The sequence below is a fragment of the Pelodiscus sinensis genome, unplaced genomic scaffold (assembly GCF_049634645.1).
Source record: "Pelodiscus sinensis isolate JC-2024 unplaced genomic scaffold, ASM4963464v1 ctg83, whole genome shotgun sequence".
In the NCBI taxonomy this organism is placed as follows: domain Eukaryota; kingdom Metazoa; phylum Chordata; order Testudines; family Trionychidae; genus Pelodiscus; species Pelodiscus sinensis.
This window is the reverse complement of record NW_027465848.1, coordinates 179,445-195,568: the sequence shown is the minus strand read 5'-3', so window position 1 is coordinate 195,568 and position 16,124 is coordinate 179,445. Positions and strand designations below refer to the sequence as shown.

Below are 16,124 nucleotides of genomic sequence, written 5' to 3'. Positions count from 1 at the left end.
CTCACGCCGGGCCCAGGACCCACCCCGCCGCAGCTCTGCCCTGGACGTCGGCTCAGTCCTGCTCACGCCGGGCCCAGGACCCACCCCCTGCAGCTCTGCCCTGGACGTGCATGAGGAGCCAGTCGGAGACCCCGGCTCAGTCCTGCTCACACCAGGCCCAGGACCCACCCGCTGCAGCTCTGCCCTTGACGTGCATGAGGAGCCAGGCGGGGACCCCGGCTCAGCCTGAGTTCTGGTTCGCACCAGGTCCCAGAGCTCAGCCCCGCTCCAGGCAGGGGCTGCTGCCACCCCATGCGGCTGCCTCTGTCCCAGGGACAGCACCGCGAGGTGCCAGGCAGCCGGGCCACAAGGGGAGCTGGTTTTTAAACTGGTCCCCGTCGCAGACCGGCTCCCGCCTGGCACCCACTGGCTGCCGGCCCCCCCCGGGGACTACAGACGAGTCGAGTAGGCGACTATTCCGTGAAGCGATATTTAGCATCCCACGGTCCTAGTGTGCGAGAACGCCGCCCCTCCTGCCCTGGCCTTGGAGCACCGTGGGCAGCTCGTAGCCTGGCACCGGCAGGCCAGGAGACCCCCACCCAAGGGCCAATCAGCCGCGGGTGTCAGCCCCCCCTCGTGCAGCGTCTCTGCCCCAGCAGGGGAAGGAGCCTGGGGGCGTCTCTCCAGGTGGACACAGGCTGCTGGGAGGGGCTGGGCCTGGCCCGAGCAGGCTCAGAGGCACGTCCCAGGGCGCCTCGCGGTGGGACTTGTCTGAGGCCCTGTTTCGGGAGAGGTTCCCCCCAAACCCTGCCTCCGTCAGCGCCCGCAGTGCACGCTCCACTGCGCGACTAGCAGGACCAAGGGGACCCCGGCCCGGCTGTCCCGCCACTGGCCCTCCGGGCTCTGCCTGGGGGGAGGCGCTGGGGGGCTTCTGGGCACGTGGCCAGTGGCCGCTCCTCCCCGCCCCGCAGGCGCCGCTCTGAACAGCCGTGCACGCCGGCGGCCGGGGGCAGCTCGGCTCACCTGCCGTCTCCGATGGTGCGGGTGAAAACGCGCAGGTACTGGTAGATCTCCGCGCCGTCCTGCAGCCGCACGATCGCCTCTTCGTTGTACTTGAAGATGGCAAGAGCGTAGCGGAAAATCACCTGCACAAGTTGAGATGGGCTCAGCGGGCTCAGCGCCCGGTCTCCGCCCACGGCCCAGGAGCTCCGGCACGGATGCACTATGGGACGTGCTGCGCACGAGGGGAGAGCCCCACGCCTCCTCTTCCCAACCCAAGACAGCCCCAGAAGAGCCTGTTGCTCCAGAAGCAAGAGGGGAGATGGAGCAGGGACCTTGGGGCAGGGCTGCAGGGGGAGCTCAGAGGGCTGGTGGGAGGCGGAGGGGAGGTTTAGCTGCGAGAGGAGTGGGCCCGGCTGCCCCAGCACCGACAAGGTGCCAGGGCAACGGGGGTGCGCGGTGCCGTGTGCGAGGGGAGGTGCGCAGGGTGCCAGGGCGAGGGGTGCTCGGTGCCGTGTGCGAGGGGAAGGGCGCAGGGTGCCAGGGCGAGGGGTGCGTGGTGCCGTGTGCGAGGGGAGGGGCACAGGATGCCAGGCCGAGGGGTGCGTGGTGCCGTGTGCGAGGGGAGGGGCGCAGGGTGCCAGGGCGAGGGGTGCGTGGTGCCGTGTGCGAGGGGAGGGGCGCAGGATGCCAGGCCGAGGGGTGCGTGGTGCCGTGTGCGAGGGGAGGGGCGCAGGGTGCCAGGGCGAGGGGTGCTCGGTGCCATGTGCGAGGGGAGGGGCGCAGGGTGCCAGGGCGAGGGGTGCTCGGTGCCGTGTGCGAGGGGAGGGGCGCAGGGTGCCAGGGCGAGGGGTGCTCGGTGCCGTGTGCGAGGGGAGGGGCGCAGGGTGCCAGGCCGAGGGGGGTGCGTGGTGCCGTGTGCGAGGGGAGGGGCGCAGGGTGCCAGGGCAAGGGGTGCGTGGTGCCGTGTGCGAGGGGAAGGGCGCAGGATGCCAGGCCGAGGGGGGTGCGTGGTGCCATGTGCGAGGGGAGGGGCGCAGGGTGCCAGGCCGAGGGGGGTGCGTGGTGCCGTGTGCGAGGGGAGGGGCGCAGGGTGCCAGGCCGAGGGGGGTGCGTGGTGCCGTGTGCGAGGGGAGGGGCGCAGGGTGCCAGGGCGAGGGGTGCGTGGTGCCGTGTGCGAGGGGAGGGGCGCAGGGTGCCAGGGCGAGGGGTGCGTGGAGCCGTGTGCGAGGGGAGGGGTGCAGGGTGCCAGGGCGAGGGGTGCGTGGTGCCGTGTGCGAGGGGAGGGGCGCAGGGTGTCAGGGCGAGGGGGGTGCTCGGTGCCGTGTGCGAGGGGAGGGGTGCAGGGTGCCAGGGCGAGGGGTGCGTGGTGCCGTGTGTGAGGGGAGGGGCGCAGAGTGCCAGGGCGAGGGGGGTGCGCGGTGCCGTGTGCGAGGGGAGGGGCGCAGGGTGCCAGGGCGAGGGGTGCGTGGTGCCGTGTGCGAGGGGAGGGGCGCAGGGTGCCAGGGCGAGGGGTGCGTGGTGCCGTGTGCGAGGGGAAGGGCGCAGGGTGCCAGGGCGAGGGGTGCGTGGTGCCGTGTGCGAGGGGAGGGGCGCAGGGTGCCAGGGCGAGGGGTGCGTGGTGCCGTGTGCGAGGGGAAGGGCGCAGGGTGCCAGGGCGAGGGGTGCGTGGTGCCGTGTGCGAGGGGAAGGGCGCAGGGTGCCAGGGCGAGGGGTGCGTGGTGCCGTGTGCGAGGGGAGGGGCGCAGGGTGCCAGGGCGAGGGGTGCGCGGTGCCGTGTGCGAGGGGAGGGGCGCAGGGTGCCAGGACGAGGGGTGCTCGGTGCCGTGTGCGAGGGGAGGGGCGCAGGGTGCCAGGGCGAGGGGTGCGTGGTGCCGTGTGCGAGGGGAGGGGCGCAGGGTGCCAGGGCGAGGGGTGCTCGGTGCCGTGTGCGAGGGGAAGGGCGCAGGATGCCAGGCCGAGGGGTGCGTGGTGCCGTGTGCGAGGGGAGGGGCGCAGGGTGCCAGGGCGAGGGGTGCGTGGTGCCGTGTGCGAGGGGAGGGGTGCAGGGTGCCAGGGCGAGGGGTGCGTGGTGCCGTGTGCGAGGGGAGGGGCGCAGGGTGTCAGGCCGAGGGGTGCGTGGTGCCGTGTGCGAGGGGAGGGGCGCAGGGTGCCAGGGCGAGGGGGGTGCGTGGTGCCGTGTGCGAGGGGAGGGGCGCAGGGTGCCAGGGCGAGGGGTGCGTGGTGCCGTGTGCGAGGGGAGGGGCGCAGGGTGCCAGGGTGAGGGGTGCGTGGTGCCGTGTGCGAGGGGAGGGGCGCAGGGTGCCAGGGCGAGGGGGGTGCGTGGTGCCGTGTGCGAGGGGAGGGGCGCAGGGTGTGCCCGCCGCGCGTGTCCCCTCCGGGCAGGCGCAGCTCTGAACCCGCGTGCCCGCTGCGCATGTCCCCTCTGGGTGGGCGCGGCTCTGAACCCGCGTGCCTGCCGCGCGTGTCCCCTCCGGGTGGGCGCGGCTCTGAACCCGCGTGCTCGCCGCGCGTGTCCCCTCCGGGCGGGCGCGGCTCTGAACCCGCGTGCCCGCCGCGCGTGTCCCCTCCGGGCGGGCGCGGCTCTGAACCCGCGTGCCCGCTGCGCGTCTCCCCTCCGGGCGGGCGCGGCTCTGAACCCGTGTGCCCGCCGCGCGTGTCCCCTCCAGGCGGGCGCGGCTCTGAACCCGCGTGCCCGCCGCGCGTGTCCCCTCCAGGCGGGCGCGGCTCTGAACCCGCGTGCCCGCCGCGCGTGTCCCCTCCAGGCGGGCGCGGCTCTGAACCCGCGTGCCCGCCGCGCGTGTCCCCTCCAGGCGGGCGCGGCTCTGAACCCGCGTGCCCGCCGCGCGTGTCCCCTCCAGGCGGGCGCGGCTCTGAACCCGCGTGCCCGCCGCGCGTGTCCCCTCCAGGCGGGCGCGGCTCTGAACCCGCGTGCCCGCCGCGCGTGTCCCCTCCAGGCGGGCGCGGCTCTGAACCCGCGTGCCCGCCGTGCGTGTCCCCTCCAGGCGGGCGCGGCTCTGAACCCGCGTGCCCGCCGCGCGTGTCCCCTCCAGGCGGGCGCGGCTCTGAACCCGCGTGCCCGCCGCGCGTGTCCCCTCCAGGCGGGCGCGGCTCTGAACCCGCGTGCCCGCCGCGCGCGTCCCCTCCAGGCGGGCGCGGCTCTGAACCCGCGTGCCCGCTGCGCGTCCCCTCCAGGCGGGCGCGGCTCTGAACCCGTGTGCCCGCTGCGCGTGTCCCCTCCAGGCGGGCGCGGCTCTGAACCCGCGTGCCCGCTGCGCGTCTCCCCTCCAGACGGGCGCGGCTCTGAACCTGCGTGCCCTGCGCGTGTCCCCTCCAGGCGGGCGCGGCTCTGAACCCATGTGCCTGCTGCGCGTGTCCCCTCCAGGCGGGCGCGGCTCTGAACCTATGTGCCTGCCGCGCGTGTCCCCTCCAGGCGGGCGCGGCTCTGAACCCGTGTGCCCTGCGCGTGTCCCCTCCAGGCGGGCGCGGCTCTGAACCCGTGTGCCCGCCGCACGTGTCCCCTCCAGGCGGGCGCGGCTCTGAACCCGCGTGCCCTGCGCGTGTCCCCTCCAGGCGGGCGCGGCTCTGAACCCGCGTGCCCTGCGCGTGTCCCCTCCAGGCGGGCGCGGCTCTGAACCCGTGTGCCCTGCGCGTGTCCCCTCCAGGCGGGCGCGGCTCGGGGCTCCTACCTTCGTCCCCTCGTACAGGAAGGCGTCCCAGACGCGCAGGAGGATGTCGCTGGCCAGGCTGTCGACGAAGGCCACCAGGAACCAGTTGAAGGTGATCAGCGAGACGTCAATGCGGTGCCGCTCCAGGTGAGCCGCCAGCCTGGGCAGCTTTTCCCACAGGAAGTCTTTGAAGACCCTTTGATCCACCTGGGATTGAGAAGCAGGAGGCCGTGAGCCAGGGCAGGTGCGTGGTTGGCCGGGCTCTGCCTCCTCCCTCGTGAGCTGCGGGGCAGGCTGGCCTGGGACGTCAGTGCTGTGCTGGGGCAGCGCCGTGCTCCACAGGCCGGCAGCCCGAGGGCCATGCAGGGGAGCCCGAGGCCCTGCCTGGCGTGAGCAGGGCAGGCCGAGTTCGTACCCCCCCCCCGGCACACTCGTTCCCAGAGGGCTGAAGAGCTGCCAGCACGGGGCCCCCAGCATGGCCTGGCAGCGCCGGTTCCTGCACCCTCCTGCTGGGCGTACCTGACACTCCCCGAAAGACCCACCCAGCCCCGTCTGCGGCCACAGCTTCCCTGCTGGGCCTCCCCAGCCCAAGCTGCTGAGTCTCAGGGCTGGCTGCATGTGGATCCTTCTCCCGGGCCCTGGCGGCGGCTGCGTGCGGGAGGCAGGGTCTCTGCCACTGCCCTGCTGGGACTGCCAAGAGCTCTTCAGGCAGCACCGAGCACAGCTGAGCCCGGGCAGCCCGACGGCGGAGGCGGCAGAGGGTCTGAATCTGATAAACACGCCAAGAACACAACACACGCCAATCCTGGGACTCAACCAGGGCTACTCAACACGTGGCCCGTGGCCCATTGTTTGCGGCCCGCGGTGCAGTTTGGATTGACACGGGGCTCAACACGCAGCCCGAGGGCGGGAGCCAGAACTAAAAGGCGTCAATGGGATGGTCCTCTGCTGAGATGCGCTTTAGTCGTTACATTGCTCAGTCCAAGTGCTGTCACAGGGTAGAAATCGGGTCAATGTTGCATTTGATTAGTACCAGCAGAACTGACTGAAATGGGCCTGAGTGTTGTGTAGTCCTGCCTTAATCTTTGTATTCATGCCCGTCAGTGTGCAATAAGATATTTGCATATATTTGCATATATTTGCATGTCCATGCAACCACTCTTAAGGTGCGGCCCTCGGCATGTGCTGTGAGTATCATCGTGGCCCCGGGGCTTCCAGAGTTGAGTAGCCCTGCTCTGAACACACAGGCTGACCCAATGAACGCCAACACTGCCATCCTCAGTCCAGCGCAGCCACTGCGGATGTAAATGCCTCTGATCTCTGCCGACTCAGGGAAGGGACTGACCGGACAGAGGCATGGGCGAGCCGGGCAGCTGCCCAGGGCTCCAACTGATGGGGGGCGCTTCACGGCAGCTGTAAGAGGCGCCCGGCATCCCTTACAGCTGCCATCAGGCGGCGCGCGCCCGGCTCCCGCTGCGCTGGCCAGCAACGCCCTTCCCCCCACAGCCATGGGGCTCTACACGGCCCGGCGCGCGCGCCAGCAGCAACCACTGGGCCGGACTTGGGCCGTGCGCTGTGCGCCCCGGGGGTGGGCCCGCTCCCTGGGTGGGTCCGCGCATGCGCCCGGGGGTGGCGCCACACACCCGTGCCCGGGGCGCCAGAGTGCCTCGGGCCGGCCCTGGTACAGATCATGCTTGGACTGAGGCGTAAAAGGGAAGTGAGAAATCCATGGAGCGCAATGGGATTGAATGCAAGAGATGGTGCGATATGGGCGCTCTCATTACTTTCGTCAAGGGACATCGTGGCAGGTCGGAACCTGCGCGGCCAGGTGAAAGGGTCACTGTTGTAGCTCTCTCGGAGTCGGCCAGAGAACTGCCCACAGCCAGAATCCCAGCGGAATGGGGAGGGTTTGAAGGGGATACGCTGGTCGGGGTCCTGGATTTCACTTCTGTTGCCATTGGGTTGGAAATAGCAGAGTAACTATGCCTTATCAAGGTCCCGTCACAGCCAGATCCCAAGGGAAGTATGGTTCTGAGGCTGGCTGGACCATCGGGCTCCGTGGGTCACGGGAGACGGCAGTAAGGGAGGCTGCAATGGGCAGGAGGAGCGCTGACCAGCACGGGGGCAAGGGGTCACATTCAGGTAGTCAGCAAAGGGGCTGGCCGGGGGCTGGAGAAACACTCCGGACAGTGGGTTGAAATCTGAACTGGGTCTAGGTTCCCTGCCTGCTCGCGGTGCGGGAGAGAAACCAGGAGTCGGGAGGCACAGGGCGATGGAAACCCAGGCAGGACGCCGTGTCCCTGAGGCATGGGGAGCAGGGAGTGGACTGAGCAGAGAGGGGACTGGGAGTACAAGGAGAAGTAGACCTAGTCACGTTCAGGGTAACTTTTCTTTATTTTGTGGTTTGGGTTTGAACTGCTTTGTTTGAATCTCTGCCTCCCCTCCCCCTTTACTAGCTCACACTGTGCCCAGAGATTTTCTCTGTGTTTTCAGGGCTACGTCTAGACTGGCATGATTTCCCGCAAATGCTTTTAATGGAAAAGTTTTCTGTTAAAAGCATTTTCGGAAAAGAGCGTCTAGATTGGCAGGACGCTTTTCCGCAAAAAAGCCCCAATCGCCATTTTCGTCATCAGGGATTTTTTGCGCAAAACAAATCTGAGCTGTCTACACTGGCCCTTTTGTGCAAAAGGACTTTTGCCCGAACGGGAGCAGCCTAGTATTTCAGTGGCCCCAGAGGGAAATGATATCCCACTAGGAAGGGCCAAGAACGGGGCTAGAATCCAGTCCCAGCTGGGGAGATTTCATGCAAAACAGGCTGCTGTGTAGCGACTCTCCTGTGGGGGAACCTCCTCATGGGGGAGCTCAAGCAGCCTGCAATCCCTGAGGACTGGAGCGACTTGCTGAAGTTAGCGCAGGCTGGCGCGTGTGGAGGGCGTCTGGCTGGCGCGTGTGGAGGGCGTCTGGCTGGCGCGTGTGGAGGGCGTCTGGCTGGCGCGTGTGGAGGGCGTCTGGCTGGCGCGTGTGGAGGGCGTCTGGCTGGCGCGTGTGGAGGGCGTCTGGCTGGCGCGTGTGGAGGGCGTCTGGCTGACGTGTGTGGAGGGCGTCTGGCTGGCGCGTGTGGAGGGCGTCTGGCTGGCGCGTGTGGAGGGCGTCTGGCTGGCGCGTGTGGAGGGCGTCTGGCTGACGTGTGTGGAGGGCGTCTGGCTGGCGTGTGTGGAGGGCGTCTGGCTGGCGCGTGTGGAGGGCGTCTGGCTGGCGCGTGTGGAGGGCGTCTGGCTGGCGCGTGTGGAGGGCGTCTGGCTGGCGCGTGTGGAGGGCGTCTGGCTGGCGTGTGTGGAGGGCGTCTGGCTGGCGCGTGTGGAGGGCGTCTGGCTGGCGTGTGTGGAGGGCGTCTGGCTGGCGCGTGTGGAGGGCGTCTGGCTGGCGTGTGTGGAGGGCGTCTGGCTGGCGCGTGTGGAGGGCGTCTGGCTGGCGCGTGTGGAGGGCGTCTGGCTGACGTGTGTGGAGGGCGTCTGGCTGGCGTGTGTGGAGCTGAAGCTGCATTTCTGCGGGTCTTCGCTTTTTGGAACTGAGAGATGGTTGCAGGAGCTGTGATCTGTGCCAGAAGCACAAAGTGGTAAAGGGACCCAGTAAGGCGCCGGCGCCTTCCCCTTTCCCCGTTACCGGCGAGACATTGGCTCGAGTCCTGTGGCTGCTGCAGGCCCAGCCCTACAACTCCAGGAGTGGGAGGAGGAATACCCCAAGCACGCCAGGGTTGCCGCGGTGCGTGACGCTGAGGCAGACAGTGGTGCTTAGAGAAATGGCGTCAGACTGTCTGGCTTTAGGGGCCACGGGGACTGGGTGGGGGAAACCCCTGGAACTGCCCTCCACTGCCGACAGACAAGCGTCCAGTGGAAGGTGCCGCGGGACCTTGGACTCGGCTGTGAAAACGTCTGCGGGCGGCTCCAGACCAGCACAAGGTTCTGCTGCCACCAGAGTGCAGCGGTGCGCTCCAAGAATCCCTCGAGCCGCTCTGGGACAGGCGGGGCGGGGCCGGAGACCCCTGGTCGGAGAAGGTACCGCTGAGGAGAAAGCACAGCCAGGGGCGGAGCCTGAGTGTCTCCTCTGAGTGCCCTGCCTGGCTCCTGTGGGGGATACCTGGCTGTGGGCATGACGTACCTTGGCTACGGCAGAGCTTTGCCAGCCAGGGTATAGCAACACCAAAATCATAAGACCGGCCGCACTGGGTCAGGCCAAGGGTCCATCCAGCCCACAATATTCTTGGCAGCACGTTACAGAAGCGTGGCTGAGCTGAATGGATGGTGAGCTGGACAGAGCTGGCTAGACCGTTGGGCTCCATGGATAATGATCCACAGTTTGATGTGTAGCTGGCAGCCGGTGCCAAGCCAAGTGTCCCAGCGTCTGGCCCTGGGGCCAGTTTTGTTCAACATCTTCATTAATGACTGGAGGAGGGGCTGGGTTGCGCCCTCAGCACGTTTGCGGATGACACTGAGCTGGGGAGAGGTAGGGACGCTGGAGGGCCGGGAGAGGCTGCAGAGTGACCTAGGCACATTGGAGGACTGAGCCACCAGAAATCTCAAGACGTTCAAACAAGGACACGTGCAGAGTCCTTGCTACAGGCCCTGCAGCAATCATACTGGGCTGCACTAGCCGGAGCGTTGCCAGCACAGCAAGGGAAACCATCACCCCTATTCTGCACATCTGGAGTGCTGCAGCCAGTTTGGCTCCCCATCACAGAAAGGGTGTGGACAAATTGGAGAGGCCAGCGGAGGGCAGGGAAAATGATTAGGGGGCACATGACCTATAAGGAGGGGCTGAGGGAACTGGGCTTACTTAGCCTGCAGAAGGAAAGACAGAGCGGGGACTGGAGAGCAGCCTTCAACTCCCTGAAGGGAGGTTCCAAAGAGGCTGGTGAGAGGCTGTTCTCAGTAGTGATGGATGCAGAACGAGGAGCAATGGGCTCAAGTTGTGGTGGGAGAGTCTAGGTTGGTTAGTAGGAAAAACTATTTCTCTGGGGGGGGGAAGCGCTGGGCTGGGTTCCCGAGGGAGGGGTGGAGTCTCCATCCCTAGAGGTGTTTAAGTCCCAGCTTGACCAAGCCCTGGCCGGGCTGATTGAGTTGGGTTGGCCCTGCTTTGGGAGGGGCTGGACTCGGTGACCTGCTGAGGTCTCTGCCAATCCTGATCCTCTATGGTTCCAACTTGTGCGAGTCCCAAGGATTTGCTGGGCAGCAAGGGTCAGACTCTCACGGGCGCTATGCCAGTGGTGCCAAGGAACCCTGACTTTGGCTCCCACCGGAGGGTTGCACAGCACCCAGCATTCTGCCAGGGGACAGGCTGCGAGAGTTGACTATGTCCTTTAACAGTGCGCACACCCCGATGCAGCTGGATCCCCTGCTCACCTGTGACGCTAGCAACATGCTGCTGTAGTAATCCACCGGCATCAGATTCTCCACAATGTGAACCAGGCACCAGAATGCACTTTCCTCCTCTTCTAGGACCAGGAGAGCGATGGCTGCCAACCTGTATGGACAGCCACCATGAGACAAAGGGCATCACCTGTGAGCTGGACCCACCTGCAGCAGCACTGGGGGGCCAATCAGAGATTCTTGGCAGGCTTTGGTCTTCTGGCTTCAGGTTTTGCATTAAATCAATTGTGTGGCTTGTGTGTGTTGCCTGGTTGTAGAGCTCTTTGAATTTCCAGTTACCACCTTTTAGGGATGTAAAATCCCAGTTAGCATTTAAGTGGGATCCTGTGGGACGGGGTGGGACCCACTGAGCCCCGCTGGGACACCGGTTAACTAGCTACCCGTTAACGTCCTACTCTCTTTAGGGCTGACAAGTCCTCTGCTGCAGGATCGGGCCCAGTATTTCACATACCCGAGGGTAGGGGACGCTGACGTGCACAGGTGCAGCACTCCCTTGTACATTTACAAATACAGTTGATTTATACATGTCGCACAGTCACACAGCCCAGCACCGTAGGACAGAGAGTGTACAGCTGCATTTCCTTCTACTCGATCCATTCCTGCTACAGCAGCCTGCAGTGTTAGGCAGAGGGGACAGGATGCGGGCGCCCTGGTGGCTGTTCCAGCGAGAGCTGCGCGAGCTTGGCTAACGCCAGCAGGGAGCTCCCAAAAGAGCTGGCAGGGACCCGCGTTGCAGCAGGACAGGACCCGCAGGAAGTCTGAAGTTACTTTCACCACTTGTGATACAGCCAAACCGCCAATCTAGGCTGACTAACGGCCTGTAATAAACACCGACTCACACCTGAGGGGTAAGAGAGCTCTGGATCTCCAGGCAGGCAGTGAGCGCGCCTCTCCCCGAGAGCAGGGCTGGGGGAGCCGACTCCAGAGCAGGCACTAGAGGCCAGGCAGGGCCAAGCAGCGGCGTTGCACTCGCATCAGGGCAGGGCTCCACTTCCCTCCTCGGGCAGCGGGCGGGGGGGCCCTGCCTTCACAACCTGGGATGCACGACCCACCCGCATTCTGCCTCCAGCTCCAGGAGGGCCACTGGGCTTCGGCACTGCTGAGGCTGGGGCCGCCTGCCACCCGTGCTCTGAGCCGGGGAGCTCTGCAGGGGGCTGGAGGCTTGCCCCGGCGACAGGGGTTGGACTTGGCGCCCGTGGGGAGCCAGGCCACGGGCAGAAGGAGCAGGGCTGGGGCCTTGCCTCTCCCAGCCCCCATTCACCCCCGCCCCTTCCCTCCCATCGCCTCGGCCCTGCCCCTCCGCTCGGCTCAGCCTCAGGGGAGCGGATGGTGCTGTGCGCTGGACAGGGCCTTCCAGGGGCAGCCTGCAGAGCCCCAGGCCTGTCGAGCGCACCAGCCAGCCCTCGGCAGCCACGCGCTGGGCACAGCACACACAGCTGGGGGCGGGAAGGGGAGGCGCGGTGCTTCCCAGTAGCTACGCCACGAGGGGAGAGCCACCAGCACAGCCGTGCCCCACGCGTGGCAAGCCTCGGTCATCGCCCCGCTCCAGGCCTGGCCCTTCCCATGGCGTGGGCACAGGGGCTGGCGGGCACAGGGGGGCAGGCAGAAAGCGCAGAGCAAGGACAGTGGAGCCAGGCCATCCCGGCTGCCAAGCCGCCACGTCCAGCCTCCCCGGCCTTCCTCACCCTGCTCCTGGGAGGGGCCATGTGGCCGACGAGCCCGAGACGACACGGCCCCCGTGCTGGCTCCACCGGAATGCCAGCGCCCCCCCAGCACCACCTGCGGCCGGTCAGACTGGGACCTCCCCTCAGCAGCGCTCCCAGCCCAGAGGGAAGCCGCAGTCGGACCTCGCACGGGAAAGGCGCCGGCGCTGTCTCCTGTTCGGGATCTCCGGCAGGGGCTGGAAAGTGTTTCAAGGAGCATTTGCAGTGGTGCGAGGGCAGGGCGACACTGCCCTCCACGGCCCACAGGAGCCATTTCCTTCACCCCACATCCGCCGTCCCGGCCTCCCCCGGCAGGGAGACGGCCCCCTCTGCGCGGAAAAGCCCACCCACTTCCCCCTGCGGGCCCCTCTGGCTGCTGTGCTGGGGTATCTGAGCCCCGGCGAGCCGCCTTGCTTGCCGCGCCGGCGGTGCACGCCCAGCCTCACCTGTTCAGGCCCTGGCAGTAGCCGATGGCGGGGTTCTCCAAGGAGAAGGCCAGCAGCACCCTTCGGAGCTTGGGGATGAGCCGGGAGGAGGGGGACGTGAAATGCCGGTTGTTGGTCAGGGTGCGAGGCAGGTCCAGCTCGATCTGCCGGGAGGCGGGGTGCTCCGTGCCCTCGCCCCGCTGCAGCAGCCTCTCGTAGTGCTTGCCGGGGTGGCGCTGGGCCAGGTGCCGGTTCACCACCCATCTCCAGACCCTGCGGCGGTGCTCCGCGGGGATGCCACAGCGGATCAGGCCCTTCAGCTCTGCGGAGGGGCTGAGGTCAGCCAGGGCGGCCCACCTCTCGCGGAGAGGCTTCTCCACCGCCGCGTGGCTCAGCAGGTGGTTAGATCTGATCTCCAGGGCCTGGATTTTAGCCAGAAGCTTCCAGTCCTCAACCTCGTATTCGGGAACGGTGAGGAACCCGTAGTCGTCACACTCCCTGGAGGGGCAGAGAGACCAGGGCTGCAACTCACGCGAGATGCTGGACAGACAGGTACGCAGGGCAAGCGGGGTCAGAGGAGGCTACGCTGCCCACGCCTCGCCCCGCCGCCCTCTCCCCGCCCGCCCGCCCGCCCGGGCAGCGCCTGCGAGAAAGCCAGCTTTGGCCTCGTCCGGAGTCTCTGCTTCCTGAATCCCAAGCACCAACGCTGCGCCCCGTCCTTCCATGCCCCCAAATCACCGTGCCAGCCTTGCCCAGGAAGAGGGCACAGCAGGCCCACAGTCTTCCCCAGCAGCTGACAAGCTGAACCACCAGACAGGCATTTGCCAAAGGTACGGTACTGATCTCCTGGACACATAACCCCTCCCTTCCACCCAGCCAGGCCGGCCCGGGCTAGGGATCGCGAGCCGCTTTCACCCAGCCTGTTGCAGGGAGGACACAGACCAACCCGCTCAAGTGCCGGTGGCCCCCAGGGCCCTGCCGCCTTCTCAGGGCAGACAAGTTCTGCCACAGTCCCCCGGCACCAAGACCCACGGGCTAAGCCCCCGAAGCCCGAGTGAGGCACGGGCCCCCGGTGAGGGCCTGGCCACTCGAGGGTGCTGCAGTGCGGCTGCTCACACCTGGGCTGGGCTCACCTGCTGCTCACAGCCTGGCTGCGCTGTAGTGGAGACAGACCATCCTGACGCTTCCTCCTGGCCTCTGCTCATCCCCCGCATCCTCCCCACCCACCGCGGACAACACCCAGCTCCAGCTCACGGACGACGTGTCCCCTCCACAGCCTGGCTTTGGCCCAGACCCCCCTTCACTGACCCTGGCTTGAGGCCTTCGGGCTGCGCTGGGGTAGCCAGCCAGTTCCAGCTTGGGCTTAAGGAGTGATTAAAACCAGCCCCGTGATTCTAGGAGCTGCCCCTGCAGCAGCACCCCGGCTGGTCAGACGCTGCCCCTCGTTCCACCTGGAGACGGGCTTGGAGAGCTGGGCAGGGAGTCCAGGAGCAGCCGCTCTCAGCTCAACTGCTGCTTCACGTTCAGGATGCAAGTAAACGACTAATCGTGGACTCGACACAACTTGTGAATTAGTTGTTAAGGGGCCGCTGCGGTTCTGCAAGTTAAATGGAGTAGAAGCCAGGCATGCAGGCAACCCGGCTCCTGCCACATTGAACCACAGAGCCCAGCGCCGGGAGGTCCGGACAGCCCGGCTCCCCCCACGTTTAACCGCAGAGCCCAGCGCCGGGAGGTCCGGACAGCCTGGCTACCCCCACGTTCAACCGCAGAGCCCAGCGCCGGGAGGTCCGGACGGCCCGGCTACCCCCACGTTTAACCGCAGAGCCCAGCGCCGGGAGGTCCGGACAGCCTGGCTACCCCCACGTTCAACCGCAGAGCCCAGCGCCGGGAGGTCCGGACAGCCCGGCTACCCCCACGTTTAACCGCAGAGCCCAGCGCCAGGAGGTCCAGACTGCCCGGCTCCCCCCACGTTCAACCGCAGAGCCCAGCGCCGGGAGGTCCGGACTGCCCGGCTACCTCCACGTTCAACCGCAGAGCCCAGCACCGGGAGGTCCAGACTGCCCGGCTACCCCCACGTTCAACCGCAGAGCCCAGCGCCGGGAGGTCCAGACTGCCCGGCTACCCCCACGTTCAACCGCAGAGCCGCGGCACGGGGAGGTCCGGACGGCCCGGCTCCCCCCACGTTTAACCGCAGAGCCCAGCGCCGGGAGGTCCAGACTGCCCGGCTACCCCCACGTTCAACCGCAGAGCCGCGGCACGGGGAGGTCCGGACGGCCCGGCTCCCCCCACGTTCAACCGCAGAGCCCAGCGCCGGGAGGTCCGGACGGCCCGGCTCCCCCCACGTTTAACCGCAGAGCCGCGGCGCGGGGAGGTCCGGACGGCCCGGCTCCCCCCACGTTTAACCGCAGAGCCGCGGCGCGGGGAGGTCCGGACGGCCCGGCTCCCCCCACGTTTAACCGCAGTGCCGCGGCGCGGGGAGGTCCGGACGGCCCAGCTCCCCCCACGTTTAACCGCAGAGCCGCGGCGCGGGGAGGTCCGGACGGCCCGGCTACCCCCACGTTCAACCGCAGAGCCGCGGCGCGGGGAGGCCGGGACGGCCCGGCTCCCCCCACATTTAACCGCAGAGCCGCGGCGCGGGGAGGTCCGGACGGCCCGGCTCCCCCCACGTTTAACCGCAGAGCCGCGGCACGGGGAGGTCCGGACGGCCCGGCTCCCCCCACGTTTAACCGCAGAGCCGCAGTGCGGGGAGGTCTGGACGGCCCGGCTCCCCCCACGTTTAACCGCAGAGCCGCAGTGCGGGGAGGTCCGGACGGCCCGGCTCCCCCCACGTTTAACCGCAGAGCCGCGGCGCGGGGAGGTCCGGACGGCCCGGCTCCCCCCACGTTTAACCGCAGAGCCGCGGCGCGGGGAGGTCCGGACGGCCCAGGTCCCCCCACGTTTAACCGCAGAGCCGCGGTGCCGGGAGGTCCGGACGGCCCGGCTCCCCCCACGTTTAACCGCAGAGCCGCGGTGCGGGGAGGTCCGGACGGCCCGGCTCCCCCCACGTTTAACCGCAGAGCCGCGGCGCGGGGAGGTCCGGACGGCCCAGCTCCCCCCACGTTTAACCGCAGAGCCGCGGTGCGGGGAGGTCTGGACGGCCCGGCTCCCCCCACGTTTAACCGCAGAGCCGCGGTGCGGGGAGGTCTGGACGGCCCGGCTCCCCCCACGTTGAACCGCAGAGCCGCGGTGCGGGGAGATCCGGACGGCCCGGCTCCCCCCACGTTTAACCGCAGAGCCGCGGCGCGGGGAGGTCTGGACGGCCCGGCTCCCCCCACGTTTAACCGCAGAGCCGCAGTGCGGGGAGGTCCGGACGGCCCGGCTCCCCCCACGTTTAACCGCAGAGCTGCGGTGCGGGGAGGTCCGGACGGCCCGGCTCCCCCCACGTTTAACCGCAGAGCCGTGGCGCAGGGAGGTCTGGACGGCCCGGCTCCCCCCACGTTTAACCGCAGAGCCGCAGTGCGGGGAGGTCCCGGCTCTTGCTACATGTAAAAGGCAGAACCGCAGCGCTACGGCCTCCCCGCGCCCTTCTCCCAGCACAGGCTCCTGCTCCCCTCTCCGATACAGAGGTAGTGGGGCAGGGGGAAGTGGGAGTGGTTGACTCGACTACCCGGGAATCCCAGGGTTATGAGTAGTGGACTAATCCCCTGCTGTTTTACATCCCTACTTCCCACGGGCCTGGAATGGCAGTCGCCCGAGGGCTGGGCCCCGAAGGACACAGTGACAGCTTCTGTGCCCTGCTGCATATCTGCGTCCAGCCCCCTTTCCACCACTAACCGGGGGAGATGCTGGGAGCCTGCGCAGTGCAGCCCGCTGGGAAGGCGGAGAAGCACCTGGCTCGGCAGCGCTCCCCAAGGTGGGCAGGGCGAGGGGAGCAACCTTGGTGGT

The 16,124-nt window shown here is 67.8% G+C and overlaps 2 protein-coding genes across 10 annotated transcripts in view; both read right to left on the bottom strand.

Moving 5' to 3' along the window:
• CORO2A (coronin 2A) overlaps positions 1 to 1,121 on the bottom strand; it is a 110,531-nt gene extending 109,410 nt beyond the window's left edge. The window contains exon 1 of the mRNA XM_075915000.1: positions 1,003 to 1,121. The gene's annotated coding sequence lies outside the window, so the exon portion shown is untranslated. The remainder of the gene's footprint in view (positions 1 to 1,002) is intronic.
• The window catches only part of TBC1D2 (TBC1 domain family member 2), a 115,645-nt gene that overhangs the window by 68,617 nt on the left and 30,904 nt on the right, over positions 1 to 16,124 (bottom strand). For 4 of the 9 annotated variants that reach the window (XM_075914995.1, XM_075914994.1, XM_075914993.1 and 1 more), the window contains exons 10-12: positions 12,222 to 12,698; positions 10,046 to 10,166; positions 4,891 to 8,241 (exon numbers count right to left, since the gene is read on the bottom strand). In XM_075914995.1, coding sequence (XP_075771110.1) covers positions 7,420 to 8,241; positions 10,046 to 10,166; positions 12,222 to 12,698 — 1,420 coding nt within the window. In that variant the 3' untranslated portion in view covers positions 4,891 to 7,419. Of the gene's footprint in view, positions 1 to 1,002; positions 1,125 to 4,667; positions 4,854 to 4,890; positions 8,242 to 10,045; positions 10,167 to 11,757; positions 11,973 to 12,221; positions 12,699 to 16,124 lie in introns of those variants that run through there. The other 5 variants (XR_012898878.1, XR_012898877.1, XM_075914996.1 and 2 more) reach the window with 3 other exon arrangements.